Below are 18,107 nucleotides of genomic sequence, written 5' to 3'. Positions count from 1 at the left end.
AATGAAGGAGCAAGGGAAAATGGACTGAATAATAAATGTGAGTGAGGAAGAAAAAAGTAAGAGACAATTGGAAGTTAAGAAAATGGGCTCTTGCAGAAGCAAAGCCCCAACTGCTCCAAGTGGACTATCGAGCCATCTTCTCATATTTAGATAACTACTCTTACCAATATTCTTAAAACATCAAAATGGGACAGGCTCATTCTGTTCCCAGCAAGCATCTGGCTCATCTGGACTGAGCTCACTCAGCAGTAAAGTGACCACTCCAGAAAAGGAACCAGGGAGGTCCCTTTTTCCAGAGGACTTTTCTGGATCAGGAAGTGCCCATGGTTACGTGGTTCCCTACATCCTATTCTGTGGTCTTTCTGTGGAAGTGAGAGCTTGGGATATCATGTGTTCTTTGCTATCCTTCTTCCTGAAAATTTTCTCCAGTTTCATTTTGCATTTATAAAATATGGTGTAATGGCATGTGTCCACTCCCATTGGACATTAAAACTGTTTTCTTTAAATAAAGCAGAAACAAAACAAATGGACAAAAGAGAGTATGTGAGCAAGAAGGTAAATTTAGTCTATAAGTTGGAATACAACTTATTTTCCTCAGAGATAATTAATTCTATTATTTTTGTTCCTCCCCCCAGTACTGGGTGTTAAACTCTGAGGTGCTCTACCACTGAGCTACATCCTTAATCCTTTATAATTTTAAGACAGGGTCTCTCTAAATTGAAAAGGCTGGCCTCCAACTTGCAATCCTCCTGCTAGCCTCCCAAATCATTGGGAGTATAGTATGTGCCACCAGGCCTGATGACTATTCAATTAGTAAATGATAGAAAGAAGGAAACCAGTCTAATTGAGTTAATGGCATTTTCTGAATTTTCTAATGAGCATAATCATGCTTACAGACAAAGCTTCCTAATACTGATGAAATAATACCCTCTCCCTTGTTTCACACATTTTTTTTTACATACTTATCTATATCCAAATGTAACTATTCCCACCACTTTTTCATTCTAGAATGTTACGTCTTTGGAAGCAGGTATCACATCTCATTCATCTTTAAGTTCCCAACATCGAGCATAGTACTGGACTATGTGATCTGATGACCCATTAAATAAAAAGAGTTTTGCTGGGGTGTGGCAGAAAGAGCTTTAGAGTTAGAAGACACCTTTGGAATTTCAGCTCTGATTCCAGGAATCCTGTCCCTCATCTATACATTAGGAATGCAAATACCTATTATTATGGTTTGGAACTGAGATGTCCCCCAAAGCTCCTGTTAAGGTAGGAACATTCAAAGGTAAAATGATTGGGTTATGACAGCTGTAACCTAATTGATTCATCCTAGTTTGAATGGGACGACTGGGTGGTAACTATAGTCAGGGAGGGCAAAGCTCAGGGAGGTGGGTCACCGGAGATGTGTCCTAGAAGAGTTGTTCTTCCTGCAGCCTGTTGCCTCCTCTAGACCCCTTCTGTTTCCTTGCTGCCATGAGAGGAGCTGCCTCTCTCCACCACACACTTCACCCATGATGGACCCTGGGCCCAGAACAATGGAGTGCGGCATTTATAGACGAAAACCTCTGAAACCATGAACTCCCAATAAATTTCCCCTCCTTTAAGTTGACTAAGACACCTATCTTACAAAGTGGTTGTGATTATAAAGTGAGATCTGTGTACTGAGTATCTCTGTGGACCCTGTGGTCACAGGGACTCAACCAACATTAGCTTTTCATCAAAGTACTCACAAAAGAAGATGGTGCAAACACAACCTTTACCATCAGCATGGAGCTTAAGTCCAATACTTATGCACACATGCTCTCAGTGTCGTCCCCTCAGAATCCTAGAATTCTCAGGAAGTAGAACACCAAGTAGATATACTCCATTATTTTGTAGGTCTGGAACTACCAAGCCGTAGCTGGTCAAGTGGATGAGGCAAAGGACCTTAACCAGGGTATTGTAATCCTTGCTTCATTTTGTGGGTGTATTTAATTTCATTATTTATGAAAGGATTTTTCCATTTGTAGTAATAATCAATTTTTATCTTATTGAGAAAAGCCTAGAGGGCACTGTGTTGGCTGATAGTATGATTGTTTAACACATGAAAAGCCATTGGGTACTTGATAATAAAGAATGTCTCTTGAAACACTTTATGGCTGAGGAAGCACCTTTTTTAAATGGCCTTGATCTGCTATCCTCATTGCATACCTGATTCTGCAAACATTCTTGGAAGAGGAAACACCCAAGGATGGCACCCAGACACAAACACATAATCTTATACTGTACCTGACAAATGCATTAATTAACTCATTAACTCATAACATTTGTTAAATTCCTACTATATGTATTATAATGGTCAAGTCAAGTAAGAAAACTAAGTTTGAAATATATTGATGGTTAATAACTGAGTAAGGGCATGCATAGGGGATGAGGGGAATACAAGACAGGAGCTCCTGAATCAGATATCATTGGTAATCTTTATAGAGTAAGATCCTGAGAATCACAATCCTAATTCAACCCTTTTACTTCCTTAACATATTCCCTCCTTGCTTTCTCTAGAACAGTGGTTCTCATCCAGGGGCTATTTTGCCTGTCTCCCTTAGAGATTATTTAGCAATATTTAGAGATATAATTGGTTGTCACAACTGTGTGGGTGGGTGCTACTGACACCTAGTAGGTAGAGGCTAGGGGTGCTACTAAACACTCTACAACACAGAGACAACAAAGAATTATTTGTCCCAAGTATTAATAACATCAAGGCTGAGAAACCCTGCACTAGACTATGACACATAAGTAGAACTATTCAATGGTAACTCTTCCCCATTCTCACTCCCTAGGGCCAACCCAAGAGACTTAACAGCTCTGAGAAAGTCACATAGACTCTATCCCATACTGGATATCGCTGGGAAATATATTAAAGCATTATGCAAAACTTAGATGCCCCCTGAACTTGGAATGTATGCTAATCTGATTCCAGAACATTCAATCCTGGGGTGAGTGACTCAAATCACCAAGTAGTCTGTGTGGCATCACTTAACTAATTTTCATGGACTGCGCTATACGTCGAGTACCGCTGAGTTGACTGAGAGCTCTCCTTTGAGATGTCAGAGTCACGCACCTTGCTCAGTGGTATTTATCAGGCTCTGTTTTGAATGGGACCCAATAAGGGAAACATCTTGCATTCAAGATTTCCATTATGTTAGGAGGAAAACTAAACCCAGAATAGATTTGACTTCTCAGTCATGTCTACCAACAGCTACATTTGGGAAATGTCACATTTATATATATCATCATAATGGTAGACGTTATGCCTCATTCCGAGTCTTAATTTCCTGTGAAAGGAAAGACTACCTGTATGGGTGGTATGCAGGCACCATGATAAATTTTGTCTATAAAAGGAATTCCTACTGGGAAAGAGGCATATGGCAAATCCAGGAAAGAAAATTTTGACATTCTTTTTTGTCTCTTAAGGGTTAGTTCATTTTTTATATGTATTTTTCTCTTTTCCCAAGAATTATAATTATGTTAGTGACATCTGGAAAGAAGATGTGAAATATGATGCCCTGAACCTGCTTCTAATCCCAGTTCCAGATGACTTTCATCATTGCTTCTTAACTGCAAACAGGAACTGAGGGCACTATCATGGTCATGAGACTCTCAGGGCTTCCAGGCAGCCATCCTCCCTGGCTGTCTCCACACAGTCATTCAGATGGAAATCTTAATTGATTTAATCATCTTCTTGCACTTCATCCTGACCTTAATTCCTTAAGGGTCACCCAGGCTTCAGATGTAATCTCTGATGGTCCACATTCAAAACATCTCTCTTTTCAAAGTGACCCAGTTATAATCAAGATTGAGATGCCTTAATGCATTATCCTGTCTTAGGATTTTTTTAGATTCTTAGGAAGGGCTTAGGAGTTATATTATGTAACCCAAACAAATACGCTTGTAAAAGATTTTAAAGGCACAATGTTGGGCAGATGAGAAGGTGCATATGTGTTAGGAACATGCAGAATGGGGAGGGGATGACACCAGGGTGTCTTTCTAATGACATTGTGCAGATTATGCTCTGCTAGCCAAGAAGTAGGCAGGCTCATTGGGCAATGCTTCAAGGAAATAGACGATTTCTCCATTACAATCAGAAGCAAAGCTATCTGCCTATTCTTTGCCTACTGTACAGGAGCCTCCATCTGTTTTTCTCTTTCACTGAATTCTGGGATTCTTCCTCCATGGCCTTTCTCAAACACACCTTCTTGGATTCTGGTAGCCACACCTTATTTGTCCTTAATGACCACACCCTTACCGGCTCTGGGAGAACTCTCCTGAAATCTCCCAACCCACACCTACTTCCACTGCAATAATACAAACAACATAAGACTCAGACTCCTCAGACACAAACAATATGAGATGTCAAGAGCTTTGTAATATTTCGAACAACCAATTAAAAAAATAAATAAATAAATAAATAAATAATAAAAAAAAACAATACCTTTAGGAACTTACATACCTATTCAGCATTTGTGCTAATGTTCTGGGCACAGTAGGAGCTAAACAAATATTTATTACATTTACCATGTTATGTAGTCATTTTCCTGCCATCTTGTCTCTCTGTCTCCCTTTTCTACTAGGTTGTAAATTCTTGCAGGGCATATCATTTTCTGAATCAACAGCAACTTGCATAGTCCTAGTAGCACACTGTATATATTAAATGCATTCTACTGAATGAATGAAGAGCTTGGCTTGAATGGCAGTTAATATATTCCCCCAGCAAGTTTTTAGATAAATGAATTTTAATCTTTCTTTTTATACTAATTCTAGCTAAAATGGTTACTAAATGGCTATACCTCAAAATTAAAACAATAAGACACCTAGACATCCTATGTCATCTTTATAGTCAAATGAGGGCAAATGCCTATTCTATATCTGCTTGTCTTACATTCCCAATAACATCTTTAGGTTAATTTCTAAACTCATTTATATTTTTTCAATTTTAAACAAAACCCTAGGCATTTTAAAATTATCTCTAAGTAAAATTGGATTAGCTGTTTTTCAAGTTCTATAGGATTCATACAATAGAAGCAGAGGTATGAATTGAGAAAACACAGGTCATGGATAAGTGTCAATGAGATTAGGGAGCAAACCCATAGAGGCAATTTCTCCCCAGGATCTATAGGAATGCTGAATCACTTCTCCAAATAATGACCCTGTAAGCTCTGGGGGATGATCTCTGCCATTCGCCAACTGTGTGAGCAATGGCACAGCCAGGGGCTCCTACTGTTTGATGCATTCTTACATGAATATAGGGAGGAAAGACAAGGGTTAGATCTGTGATGTCAGATCATCCATTGTGCAAAAAAGCAAGAAAACCATAAATGTAATCATTTCTTTTTTCAGACAGCTCGCTAGAGTGGATGCTGAGTACAGTGTTGGATTTTTTTAAAACATCTCGTCCTGAAGCTAATGCCTGGAGAAGTATGAATTTAATAACAGAAGGCTAGTGCCAAAAGAAAAATCACATCAAAACACTTGGCGACTGGCCAGCAAGTAGTGACTGCAGTGTGATCATGTCTTTCAGAAGAGCGTTCTATTAAAAGAAACATGGCAGTCATCTTTTGATGAGACCAAAGGTGCCATTTCTTTCCTCACTTACAGAAGAGAAAAGGAAGACTGCTTTGTTTCTTAATGAGGCTATGCTGCTGAATCTTCCTTCACCAAAGGAAGCAATTTAGTGGAATGGTTTACCCAGTAACCACACGCCACTTTCATTGCACAGCTATATAAAACATAAAAGTTAATAGCATGGTAGGAAATATCATTAATACAATTTTATTATTGTACATAATTTTCTAAATTAAGCTCCAATTACTTGTAGTTCTGAAAAAATACAGAATGCACAGCAACATGCAACTTGAGCTAGACAAACTACCTGGAGGTTAGAATGAAACAGAAAAACAGATATGGCTAGAGAATAATCACTAGATGATCAAATAAACTTGGACTTTAATCTACTTCCAAAACCAACATAAAGTCTCATCCCACACAACCCCATGAGTTTGATTCTCTATACTACAGCTTTGAAAAATACTCCTTTTGGGGGAAGTGTATCTTCTTAGAGATGTTAACTCTTTCCTTCTTAGTTAGTTCTTGTATCATCCTTAGAGAAAAGGAACACAGTAAGATGCCATGATGCTGGAATGCCCTTTTATTCCCACCCCACAGGAAGCTAGCCAAGTCAAGGGAACAAAGAGAACAGGCCCAGGCCAGGAATTCCTAGAGAAACTAGAAGGACACTGACTTTGTCTCACGTATGTTATACTTAGGGTAAGTTTAGTGTTATCTGTAGAAAGCTACTTTCTCGCATGTACACCAGGGCACTTGCTCCTTGGGAGGCTGGTCATACAAGCAAACTAATACTGATGATGCCACTGCTTCTGAAGCCTAACATATAAAACCCCTCTCTCAGTGGTGACTGGTGCAAAACCGAGAGGACTGTGGAGAGGATACATGTCACTTATTCAGCTGGCCACCACAGACAAAACACTACGAGGGGTGAAGGTGGTATTTGGTCAGCCTATTGCCACTGAGCCTTCACTGTGAGCATTTCTCCTCAAAGCCTTGTGTCTAGTGTGCAGTCTCTAGGTATTTTCTTTCATCTCCTGGCAACCTATCTAGCCCTGGCACAATTGGGCTAGAGACCTGACAGTTTTTCATGAGGAACAAAGGTATAGAGAAGAAAGCCCCAGGTGGGGTTGTAATCCAGTTGTATATCATGGACGTGAATGTTGTCCATATTTCCTCTAATACTTGCTTTACAAAATGTTCATCTCCGGTAAACCTCATGAAGGTTTTCCCCATGCTCTTTTCCTCAGCAAAAGTTCTCTTTTTACTCTAAGTATAAGGATTTGTTGCTCAGGCATGCTAGTCACACCTTCTCCTGTTATTGTTATTGATTTAATATCTTCCCATTAGAACTCTGGCACAAATCACATCTAATTCATCACTCACATGGACCATCAACTCCGGAACAATAGGGAATACCACTCTTCCTTCCATATCACCTTTATGCGGATTGCACAAAAGGTCAGAAACTCTAGCTGGCTTTGGTCTCCTTACAGAAACTTACACTGGTGTTCACTGAGGCAACAAGGCGACGTTTGTGTTCACCTAGAGCATGCTATTCTCAAAACCATGGGTTGTATCACTTCTGTACTTAAAACTTCTTAATGGCTTCTCACTTGGTTAAAATTACCAAGCTGTCCCCTATCAGGAGTGGCAACTCAATTATAGGTTTTGAAATTGTCCTGTAACAGAGGGGATGCCCCTCAGGGAAAACTCTCTGTGCAAAGGTGCCCATCAAGATAGCCCAGTTGCTATGTTGATACCCTATTCAATAGGGGATTCTGTGCTAGCCACGGAGCCATTTAGTTTTTAACCTCCAGTTTCAGATACAAACTCCCAGGTATAGAGGATTCTGAGCATAGAAAGATAACTACAATGTTACACCAGTGCTGTAACCTTCAAGCCTGCCTGCTTAATAGAAACTTTAGACAATGGGCTTCCTGGGTGCCACAGGAAGCTCCTAGCACTGCAACTGTGAAAGAGCTGCAAGAATTTTTTTAGTCCTGTAACTTTTTAGTGCACAAAGAACGATGCCTACATAATCTTTAACTTCCTGATTATGGGCCAGCTCTGTGTCACTGCTTCTCCATCCAAGATCAGTGTCCTGCCTGATCCCACTTTTCTCTCTAAATATTTGTTCATCTTTCTTAATCCCCCATCATCCCTTGCCAGTTTTCTGAATTAACCACCATGCAGATGGCGGCAGTCCCTTACCTTTGAGTCTGTGTGCTCTGTCTCCTGTGTCCTGTGTCAGCACATCCCTGCCACTTTCATCATCCCTCCCTGTGCTCCAGCCACATTAGCTGATTTCATGCTCCTCTAAATGGTCAGGTTGCCCCACCTCAGGTCTCAGTTTCTTTGTGTGTGACACTCTCTCCTAGAAGTTCACATACTGCTGGGGTTTCTCCTTGTCTCTGTTGGTCTCTACCCAAATGTCACTTTCTAAAAGAGGTCTTCTCCTGCTATTCCATTAAGTCCCCACCTTTCAACTTGTATTTCTCGACCTAATTTTATTTTCTTGCTGATGCATTTATTTCTATGCCATTATGTTATTTATTTTTGCTTCCCCTTTCATGAGAATGCAAGTGACAAAAGGGTAAAAAAATCTATTTTATTCACCACTGTATCATGGTGCTTGGAGTGGTGGTTGTGGCACAGAAGTACCTCCGTTATTGTCTCTTGAATAAATTAATAATGAATGGATGAACATCAGAATTGTCCTAAGCACCAGGACTGATTGACTTTAGTAAAACAACAAAACCAGTGCAAATTAGTAATGCAAAAATTTTGTGTCCCAAGTTGTTTCCCATGAAAATTCTTGACATGTTTTTATTTTATGCTAAAGAGTTTGTAGTTGCTCTCTCTTAAAACTTCACCCATATTATTTAATGATCAAAATCACAGTGACGATATTAAAGGAGAAATTGTGGTACATGTGAAGGAATTTAATATTCATGTTTGGGAACCAAATATCTCTGAGTGTACATAAATGTGATCTTTTCTCAAGAGACACTTTAAAAAAATCTCTAGCAGCAGAATTATCTCACGGTTGACTCCAAAATTACAATATTGTTTTTCGGTTCTGCAGATAGTGAGGCCCCTGGGAATCTCTTTGGGAAGGAAAATTGAGATTGTGAATGGTCCAGATTCCCTATCTTCATTCTTCAGCTGCTTCTCACATCATAAAATAGAGCACACATTAACCTCATTTAAAGGTTGTCGTTGAATTATATATACATTCAACTTTATTACTTTAAATTTTGACGTCCTTAATTTTCTTATTTGTACTTTCTAGTTTTTATTTCATCTGGAAGTACCACATAGAGTCACATAAATATGTCATTCTTCCTGGAAACGATGCCCTTGACACTTTTCTGATGCTTGTGATGAAATCATAGGACCATGTGTCACTGACAGATGATCTTTGGGGGAAGGAGGGTAGAACTGCCTTGACTATTCATCTTTTAAAAAAAGCAAAATTTGAATAATTTACTCAAAATAGATTACGCACCATCTCACATAATCAAAGTGATTCTAACGTGTACTTACCTTGTCTTTTTCATAGTCACATCATCACATTTGTGGACACAGAAAATAAGATTGTATAGATTTATAGGAAGACCTACACAGGTTATCTCATAAGTAAAAATTATTTTATCTCTCAGAAAAACTCAACACACATGGGAAGTGCCCCTACCTGTCTTTAAACACTGCATCGTTGATTCCTTTCCTACGAAGCAGATCTAGAGGCCCATAGGGTGTGTCTTTGCATTTAGAGTCTGTATCACAGAGTAGGGTTTGTAAGAACGGGAAGAATCCGGTACTAGGAAGGTTTCGAGGTGCCAGGTAACCTGAAATTAATAAATAATAGTTATATTACTATGACACATTTGCCTGGGCAGAGAAAAAAGAATAGTAATAACCGCATTTCTGAAATTTCCTATTAGATAATACTATTTGGGTTCTACAAAGTAGCCTATCTCTACAACTAACATTAGTTATGGAGGTTGTTTTGTTTAACATGATTTTTCTAATTTACTAATATTATTTAAAGGCTTAAATATGCTTGCTGCTCCAGGGATCTTTCTTCTGGGGTTTATTCTAAGGAAATTATTAAAGGTGTTTCAAGAGTGTTTGCTGAAGTGTTTTTTTAAAAATAAATCACAGTGTATAAATATAATAAAACACAAGCATCAATGAAGTATCAATTAATATGGGGAAGTTTATAAAATATCATTAAAGGAAATATCAGAAAACAAAAAAAAATATTTTAAAACCGTATGAACAGAATTTCATTTGATTTTTTCCTTTTGGCCATATATTAACCTTCTTTTCCCCAGAGCATAAATGTCTACTTTTATAATCAAAGTGGGTGTAAGTGCACTCAAGTTTTCAGATACTAGGAGACATTTTTTGGTTTCTTCAAAATGTAACATTTTAATTATCCTTTGTGCAATTCTTTTTTTTCCCCTGTATAAAAAACAATAGAAAGTGATGTGAATGAATATGCAGATTTCCCCAAAAATTAATCACAGGAAACAAGAACAATAACAGTAAAGGGTTTTGTAACCTTTACTTTAACATTTGCTTCATAAAATGTGATGATAAAAGACAGTTGGCAAGCTGTGAAATACAAATCTTTTCACAATTCAATTTGATATTAAAACACTAAATTCTTCCCTTTGGGAAAATATGGAGACAACGAACTTTCTAAAGAGACAGATTTAGAAAATACAAGGGAAATTCCAGACTGAAAGCTAACAAGCAAAACCTTCATTTCCTCATAAATCTGTTAAGAAAAAAAAAAAAAAAAAAAGGAGTGTCAGTACAGGTCTATCTTCATTTGAAGAAGAAAAGTTTTCTTTGTAATAGAAGGAGTAATATGGCTTTGCACTAATAAACTAGCAAGAGAATAATAAATAAAAATTTGATCCAAGTAGCTTAAATACAGATCTTCCTAAAGAAAGATAATTGGAAGTAAAAGGGAAGGGGCCACAGGAAAGTTGGCCAGAAGAAAAGAGAATAGAAAGAGAGAGATTCAGGAAAATGCTATATTATTTATCTTCAAAATGGAAGAAGTCACCCAGAGCCAAGGAATGTGGGCAGCCTGTAGAAACCAGTAATGGCAAGAAAACAGATTCTCCCCTAAACAGTCCAAAAGGCATGCAGCCCTGCAAACACCTTATTGTTTAGTTAAGATCAAATTCTTCACTTCCAATCTCCAGAAATGTAAAATAACGTGTCTGTTGTTTTTAAGCCACTAGGTTTGTGGAAATTTATTACGGTAGCCACAGGAAAATCATACAGAAAATTAACACTAGTATGAATGAAAGATTTGAAATCTTAGAAGAGATTGGAGAGAACTTTGTTTGCCCTCCAAACTATTCACTATTATTTTCTAAGCAGCCTGTTTCTGACACCTGAAAGACAGGTGCCCCTCCTGAAATGAAATTTGAGCAAAAATTGCATGGAACCAACATTAATTCCCACCAGTCTTCCTTGTGGTCCCCTGAACAAGCTTGACAGCTCTTCACTTCATCCCTCTCTGGCATACTTCTGCCATAGTGAACAGCATGCAAGACCTTTGTATATCTGTAGTAGAAGTTCACCATCAATGGCAATCCACCTGGTTACTCAGATTCCAGCTGCAGCTGCTCACTCAAGGTCTGGGTCTTCACATGGCTTGTTCCTGCTCTATCTCAAACACACAATGGCTTCTTTGAATAGGAGGTAGACAGAAGGGACCAGATGACCCTCTGCTCTACAGCACTTATCAGCATGATGGTGTGGCTGAGTGAGGTGCTGCTAAAAATAATGGAAGCTCAAGAAAGCTCCATGGCAACACGAAGAAGGGGAAAGGAAGGAAAAGATGTAATAGGAAGAAGGGTGAGCTTAGAAGAGGTGTCACTTTGCAATCCGATTTTACCTTTCCTGGCATTGATTAAAAGTTGCAAATTTTTTTTGAGGGAAATTTGAAGCAATTATCTACAGACAACCAACTTTATAGAAAAATTCATCAGAGAATGTTTTTAAAAAATAAGCCCCCAAGGTGTTAAAAGTAAGGCAGTCAGTGCTTTGCACACTCTCTTGATGACTGATATTTCATGTGTTCTCCTGGGGTCATGCAAACGAGGTCCTTGCACATTGCAGTTCATGCAGAGTATGTACTACTCACATTACTTAATTTACCATCATATTTTAGGCAAATACTGTGCCCTCACCAAGTGAGGAGGCCCACTACAACATGGTAACACTGATTTATTAAGCATCTGCTGTATTTTGTTTACGGTGCTAGGCATGTAACCAGTATTACATCGATCATGCTTCCTGGACATCCACAGTTTATTTTCTCAGGTACATCAACTTTTCACATAATCTGGATATCCTTTAGGACTAACAAGTCAGAATTACATAGAACCAAATGTCATTGTAGTTTTCTTGTGAAAAGAAAATGTATTTTTCAATCTTTCACCCAACTCAGTTATGTGTGCAAGGAAGTAACCACTCAAAGCAATGGCGGAATTAAACCATCACAGATTTTAAAGAGTTGCTAATTTTGACTTGAACTTGTTCTGTTCTGAAGGTATCTCTGGCACCTTCAGATTCTAAAATAATGTTTCTCTTTATAATCCCAAGTGCTAGGATGAAGGAAAAAGAGAAACATTCCTCTATGTTTCACAAAACTTCCGAGCACAGCAAGCATAGAGAATGCAAATTAAGACTAATCATTGAGTGCCCATGTTTCCAGCCAATGTGGAAACCACCAGCACCATTTACAGGTTAAAAACAAAACAAAAAACTAGACCTCAGGCTCCCCGGATGTTAAGCAAGATAAAGTCCTTGGTACCATATTTCTCAAACATCTCATACCCAAGACAACATTCATGCCCAACTCCAGAAGAAAAGCTATTGAAAGACCTGCCAATTTCATGGATGTCAAATTCAGAAGACTCCAACATAGTTTGGAAGTGAGGTAAGATGAATGGTAAGCAAAATCCCAAGCCACTGATGGCATAGTTCCTCAATAGATCCAGACAGAGGCAGTGGGCAGCCATCCATGTGTGGGAGAGGCCATTCCCTTAAAATGGATACAATTCACATGATTGACAAAGTCCCATTATAACATCACTATAGCCTAATGGAATCAAACCAAACTATAAAACAACTTTAGCAACGAATCACCAATTAACTAAACTTTAAGCTAAATCAAATTCATTTTCCATTGCTGTAAAAAATGAAACCAGCATTATAAAAAGATTAAGTTTAAGAATTTTTAAAAATATGTACTCCGTAAACAATTGTGATATTAATCGAGGCATTTATGATTTATCAAAAAGGAAGATCAAATGTGATTCCTTTCTCTTGCTGCACAAAATTCCTTATTCAGAGAAATATTAGTATGACATAATATAAAAATCAAAGCAATAGTTCTTAGAGTGTGGTCTCTGGACCAACAGCATCAGCATCACCAGTGAACTTATTAGAAACCAAAATTCCAGGGACTGCGGTTGGAGCTTATTGCAAGCTCTGCACATGAAGAAAGCCTTGGGTTCAATGCTCATTACTACAAAACAAACAAAACCCCTGTATTTACAAAAACAAGGCAGTTGGCCAGGCTCACAGGCTGTAGTTTGCTGTCCCTGGGTGGATTAGCCCTCCTAACAGCCCTCTCCCTGGCCCCTGCCTTCTTCATTTCCTGTCCCCCATCCTTCTCTTCTCTCAGGGTATCTAATCTGCTTCACGTTGCTTTTCCTCTACTTCTTCATATTTTATTTTTCCTGCCCTCTCACCAATTCCTCTTTTTACTCAGTTTCCAATTCTTTTCTCCTCCTGCTCCTTCTTTTCCTACTTCCCCTCCTTTTTCTCATGAACACAGTGAAGAATGCAGTTTTATTCCAACATCCTTCCCAACAAATTCAGGAACATGTTGCTCATTGGCATTGTCTAAAGAACTGTTATTTTCTATTTATCGTATTTTTAAAGAAAGAAATGTCACAGTCCTTTTAATAATGAAGCTCCCTCCATTTGACATCATTAGGCCCAGGAAGTATTCTATAAGCTGCCTTGGTGACATTTGTAGATATTACAGTAATGGTAGAATTGGAGAATTTCTACTGTGTTTCTTTGTGTTTTTCTCAAAACAGGTCAGAACCCAACCTAGGTGGTATTTTTGTGTTTGCAGGTGAAACGAATTTAGTCTTTACCCCAGCAAAGAGTTGAATGATAATTTTCTTTCTTGGAAAGGAAATTCAGACTAAAAAAATATGGACTTACTCATTTAGAGCACTATATATTTTTTTTCTTTTCAGACATAGGGTCACATGGGCAGAGAAGTATCAGGCCTTCTGATTGTGTAAATGCTAAGTCTCCTTGTCAAACACCACAAGAATTTAACAACAAGGCAAGAGTAAATGAGACAAGCAGATCCAAAAATATCATCTGCAAATAATTAAATGTTTAAATATGAATAAAGGGAATGAATCTTAAAAGTATATCTGAAATAATTTATTAAAGAAATCTCTTTTACTCTCTTATAGTTTTCAAGCACATTTTCTTCTCAATTATGTTTTTAAACACACAATTAAGATTGCAAATAACATAAACCTCGCCTTTCAAATAACTTCAGAACACTTTATCAGGTTCCCATAGGACTGACCTGTTGTCCTTCAAGACACCTTCCCCTTGAATGATCAGGCTGTTCCCTAAAAGGTGGTGTCCTGTTCTGCCCTCCACTGGGAGGCAAAATCACTGCACTGACTTCTCTTCCAGACCTGCTGAACAATGGCTTTGGCACCCATCTGACCCAGAATGACCTTAGCCTAGAATTAAAACCGAATGAAATATCCTGGCCTAGTTCTCAGCACAACGCTCAGAACATTGTAAACAATTATTAAACATTAATGAATGAACGAATGAACGAACAAACCCCTGGGAGTCACAGGATTTAGGGCTTTAACATAATATATATCTTCAGATTATTATTTTTAGGATAAAGTTTCGAATTTTATCCCAATGTTATAGCAAATTCATTGGCTAATATGGCATTATATTCATGTGTCTCATAAAATGGGTAGATTCAACTGAATAATAAAACCAATAATATTTATTATTGTAGCTCTTTTAGATCTTGGTTTTTCTGAAAATCTAAACACATTGACAGCCATAATATCAACACCTGGGGCTGGGGATGTGGCTCAAGCGGTAGCGCACTCGCCTGGCATGCGTGTGGCCTGGGTTTGATCCTCAGCACCACATACAAACAAAGATGTTGTGTCTGCCGAAAACTAAAACATAAATATTAAAAAATTCTCTCTCTCTCTCTCTTTAAAAAAAATAATAATATCAACACCTGGATCTATTATCTACAAATAAAGCCATCTATTATCTATTCAATGATTATTTACTGAACAAGTATTTGACACCAAGGTAAGTGTCCTTCTATTTAAAAAAAGAAAAATTCTGTCTCCACACTTCAAAAGTACAACTCTGGGTTATTATAGTGTGTGGGATGATGGGGAGGGGAGCCCTCAAACAAACATGCCTGTGTTCAAGTCCATCTCTCTTTTTATTAAATAAAATTCATATAGAAGTCATTGTTTTCCTGAACTGTCAGAAATATTTTTAAAAGTATATATTTGCAAGCAAATAGTCAAACATTGCTTTAAAAGAAATGCTTCATGGTTTCTGAAGGGACTTAATATGTGTGGTTTCACAAGAGCCCATTGACAACCCTGAAGAGTAGGCAGGGCAGGTGTTAAACCCATTTGGCAGATAGCTTCAGAGAGATCAAGCAATTTGGCCAAAGTCACACCAATAATAAAATTCCAGAGATGGATTCAGAACCACAAGATATACAACAATGATGAAAACATTTTGTTAAGTATCAGTATCTTGAAGTGAACAGTCTGCAGATTGGGAAAAAAGGTACATTTCTGGTTTTGCTACTGAATCAGGGGAGGTAAATTAACCTTTCTAAGTCTCTATTTCCACATCTACCAAATTGAGGATAATGGGCCTTGCCTTCTCATGGGCACAGGGAAGATTAATTAGATAAACCTTGTGGTAAGGAGGACACCGAAGGTGAAGGGCCTCAGAGAACCATGATGTGCCATTGCTCATCAGGCTGCTGTTGCACCATTTGTCTTATCTGCCATTCAGTGGCTGAGGCTTTGCTGCCCAACCTGGTCTCCCATCTCTGCCTTAAGCCAATGAATGGTTAGGAGTATTGCACGATGTGTTTCTCTCCCTAGTAATTCATAATATGTACCTGTATCAACTAGTGTAGAGCTTCAATTACTACATGCTCAGAGGGTGTGGTGCCGTGACGCATTCTCCCTAATTCTCCCCAGGCAAGTCTTGCTTCATAGGAGAGATGCTTTTCCAAGTTCAAATCCATTGGCAAGAATGCAGGCTGTAGGTGGCAATGAGGGCTGAGGCAAAATGCCTAATTCTTAAAGCAGTGAGCAAGGACGTCCTATATTCAAAAGGTCGGCCCCTGCATGCGTTCAATGACTACAGTCACAGAGAACAAGAACAAACCCTGGGTCATTCGGGATGGTGTCCTGCAAGGCTGGGATCTTTCACCCATCCTCCACATTCCTTGAAGTTAAGTTACAGCCAGACAGATTTTGAAAAGTGCGTAAAAAGTCACCAGAGAGATCATTTTAGGACTCTTGACTATGAAACTACAGGCAAGAGAAAGTGGGATAGAGTCCAGCCTTCTTTATATCTTTGACTTATTATATATTTTTTTTAAACAAGGGGATTTTTAGAAGGCGATCTGGACTCAGGACCTTGTGGTCTTTTGGGATGTTGCCACTTTGACCCTCAGGCGTATACTTGCATTGATGGTCAGCCAGGGGCTCCACAGTTCCACCATATTAAGTGTCCAGAACAAAATGTGTCTCACTCCTCTGTATGTTAAGAAGATCCTGCTGCACGATAAGTTCCAAAGGCCATAGTATGATCTATTTAAATTTTAAACAAAAGGTCTTGATTCAGGCCAGGAGACAAAACGGGAATACATACATGGCAGATAATAAACTTCCAAGTGGCTGAATCTGGAGAAATTTAAAAATAAGCATCTCACCAATACTACTCAAAATTTTCACACTTGGCAAAGAATGTTGAGATCCATGGCTCAACTTGGGTGAATGAGCTCTGTGGGTTTTATTAGATGGATGCAATAGTGATGAACATTTTTCTTTTCTGATCCTGTGTTTTAATAACCAAAGTTCACAGTTCATCTTTAAAAATCTCCCTGCTTGGCCATTTGTAAACAGAGTCTTAGCAACTACCTTTCCCCTCTATACCTAAATTAAAGTTCTTTTGAATATGAACTTTAGATCCTCATTTCATCGTAGGGTATTCTCTCACTAAACTCAGTCTCCTAATCCTCTTGGATGCATCTAGCCATACCATTTGGCCTCTGGGCAGGGCTGATTTAAGATAGATTTACATACACTGGGTATGACTGTGTTGATTGGTAATGTCTGAAAGATCTGATACTGGTAGGTTGAGAGCCCTGTGCTGGGCCCACAGTGAGCACCCACTGTGTTACAGTCCCTGCCTGAAACACTGCCACCTTCCACTGATCCAACAACACCAGCTGGCATCTTGCAAAGGACAGGCATCTTCTGAATGGTGAGGAAAGAATGCAGGAATGGTTAACTCTACTGCAGATCACCCAGGCATCTAGGTAGTTAATGCTCAAAGCCTGCACTGAGAGAAGGAATGGATGCTCTATTCCTCTCTGGTTACTCTCATCTCCAGTGTGATGCTGGGCTTAGGGAAATACAGAGTGGGGAACATCAGGGATTTCCATAAACCTGGCTCTGGGGCCAAATGAGTTTAGGAAACTAAACTCTATCTCCCATCTGGGAAAGCCAGAATATATTTGCATATTAAAGACTCAAGAGAAGTTTTTCAGAAAAAGATCTGGATAGCTTTAGTTAATTCCATATTTACATATATGTGATCACAAAATTGTTTTTCATTTTCTTTTCTTTCTTCTTACTTTTTTTTAAGGTAGTACTGGATAATGTCTAAGAATGGATATTCTCTGGGGCACACGTGCTTTAATCCATTCCAGCTGAAAAGGGACTTGTGACTGGGAAGTTGTTTTTCCCCACAGGAAGGAACTTCTTACATAAGAAAAGAGCTTGGTTTCAAGTCTTGGTTTCAAATCACTTGTAATCAGAAATTACTCAAGCAAGTAAAAGACCAGACAGGAGCAGAAGCTTAAAAGATATTCTTCTAATCCTAGCTTTGCAAATGAAGTATTATTCAATGATAACCTTCTACCGTGAGTCAATATCCTCACTTATATAAGGAAAAAATATCTGGACCACCCATCCATCACCACTGTTAACAAGTGAAGGAACATCCTGTGAAAGGAGATTAGCATGTTGAAGTATCAAGTTCTTCAGATAAAAATTATGTTTGGAAATGAAAATGTGGTGTCAGTAACCCATTAAGAGAAACGATATAGAGAAAGGAGTATC

General features: G+C 38.5%; 1 protein-coding gene across 2 annotated transcripts in view; it reads right to left on the bottom strand.

Annotated features, from left to right (window-relative positions):
- The window catches only part of Abca12 (ATP binding cassette subfamily A member 12), a 162,293-nt gene that overhangs the window by 105,695 nt on the left and 38,491 nt on the right, over window positions 1-18,107 (bottom strand). For both annotated transcript variants that reach the window (XM_076866065.2, XM_076866066.2), the window contains exon 3: window positions 9,302-9,455. In XM_076866065.2, the coding sequence (XP_076722180.2) occupies window positions 9,302-9,455 (154 nt within the window). The remainder of the gene's footprint in view (window positions 1-9,301; window positions 9,456-18,107) is intronic.

This window comes from Callospermophilus lateralis, chromosome 9 (genome assembly GCF_048772815.1).
Source record: "Callospermophilus lateralis isolate mCalLat2 chromosome 9, mCalLat2.hap1, whole genome shotgun sequence".
Lineage (NCBI taxonomy): Eukaryota > Metazoa > Chordata > Mammalia > Rodentia > Sciuridae > Callospermophilus > Callospermophilus lateralis.
The sequence above is the reverse complement of the archived record's forward strand: the minus strand, read 5'-3'. Positions and strand labels throughout refer to the sequence as shown.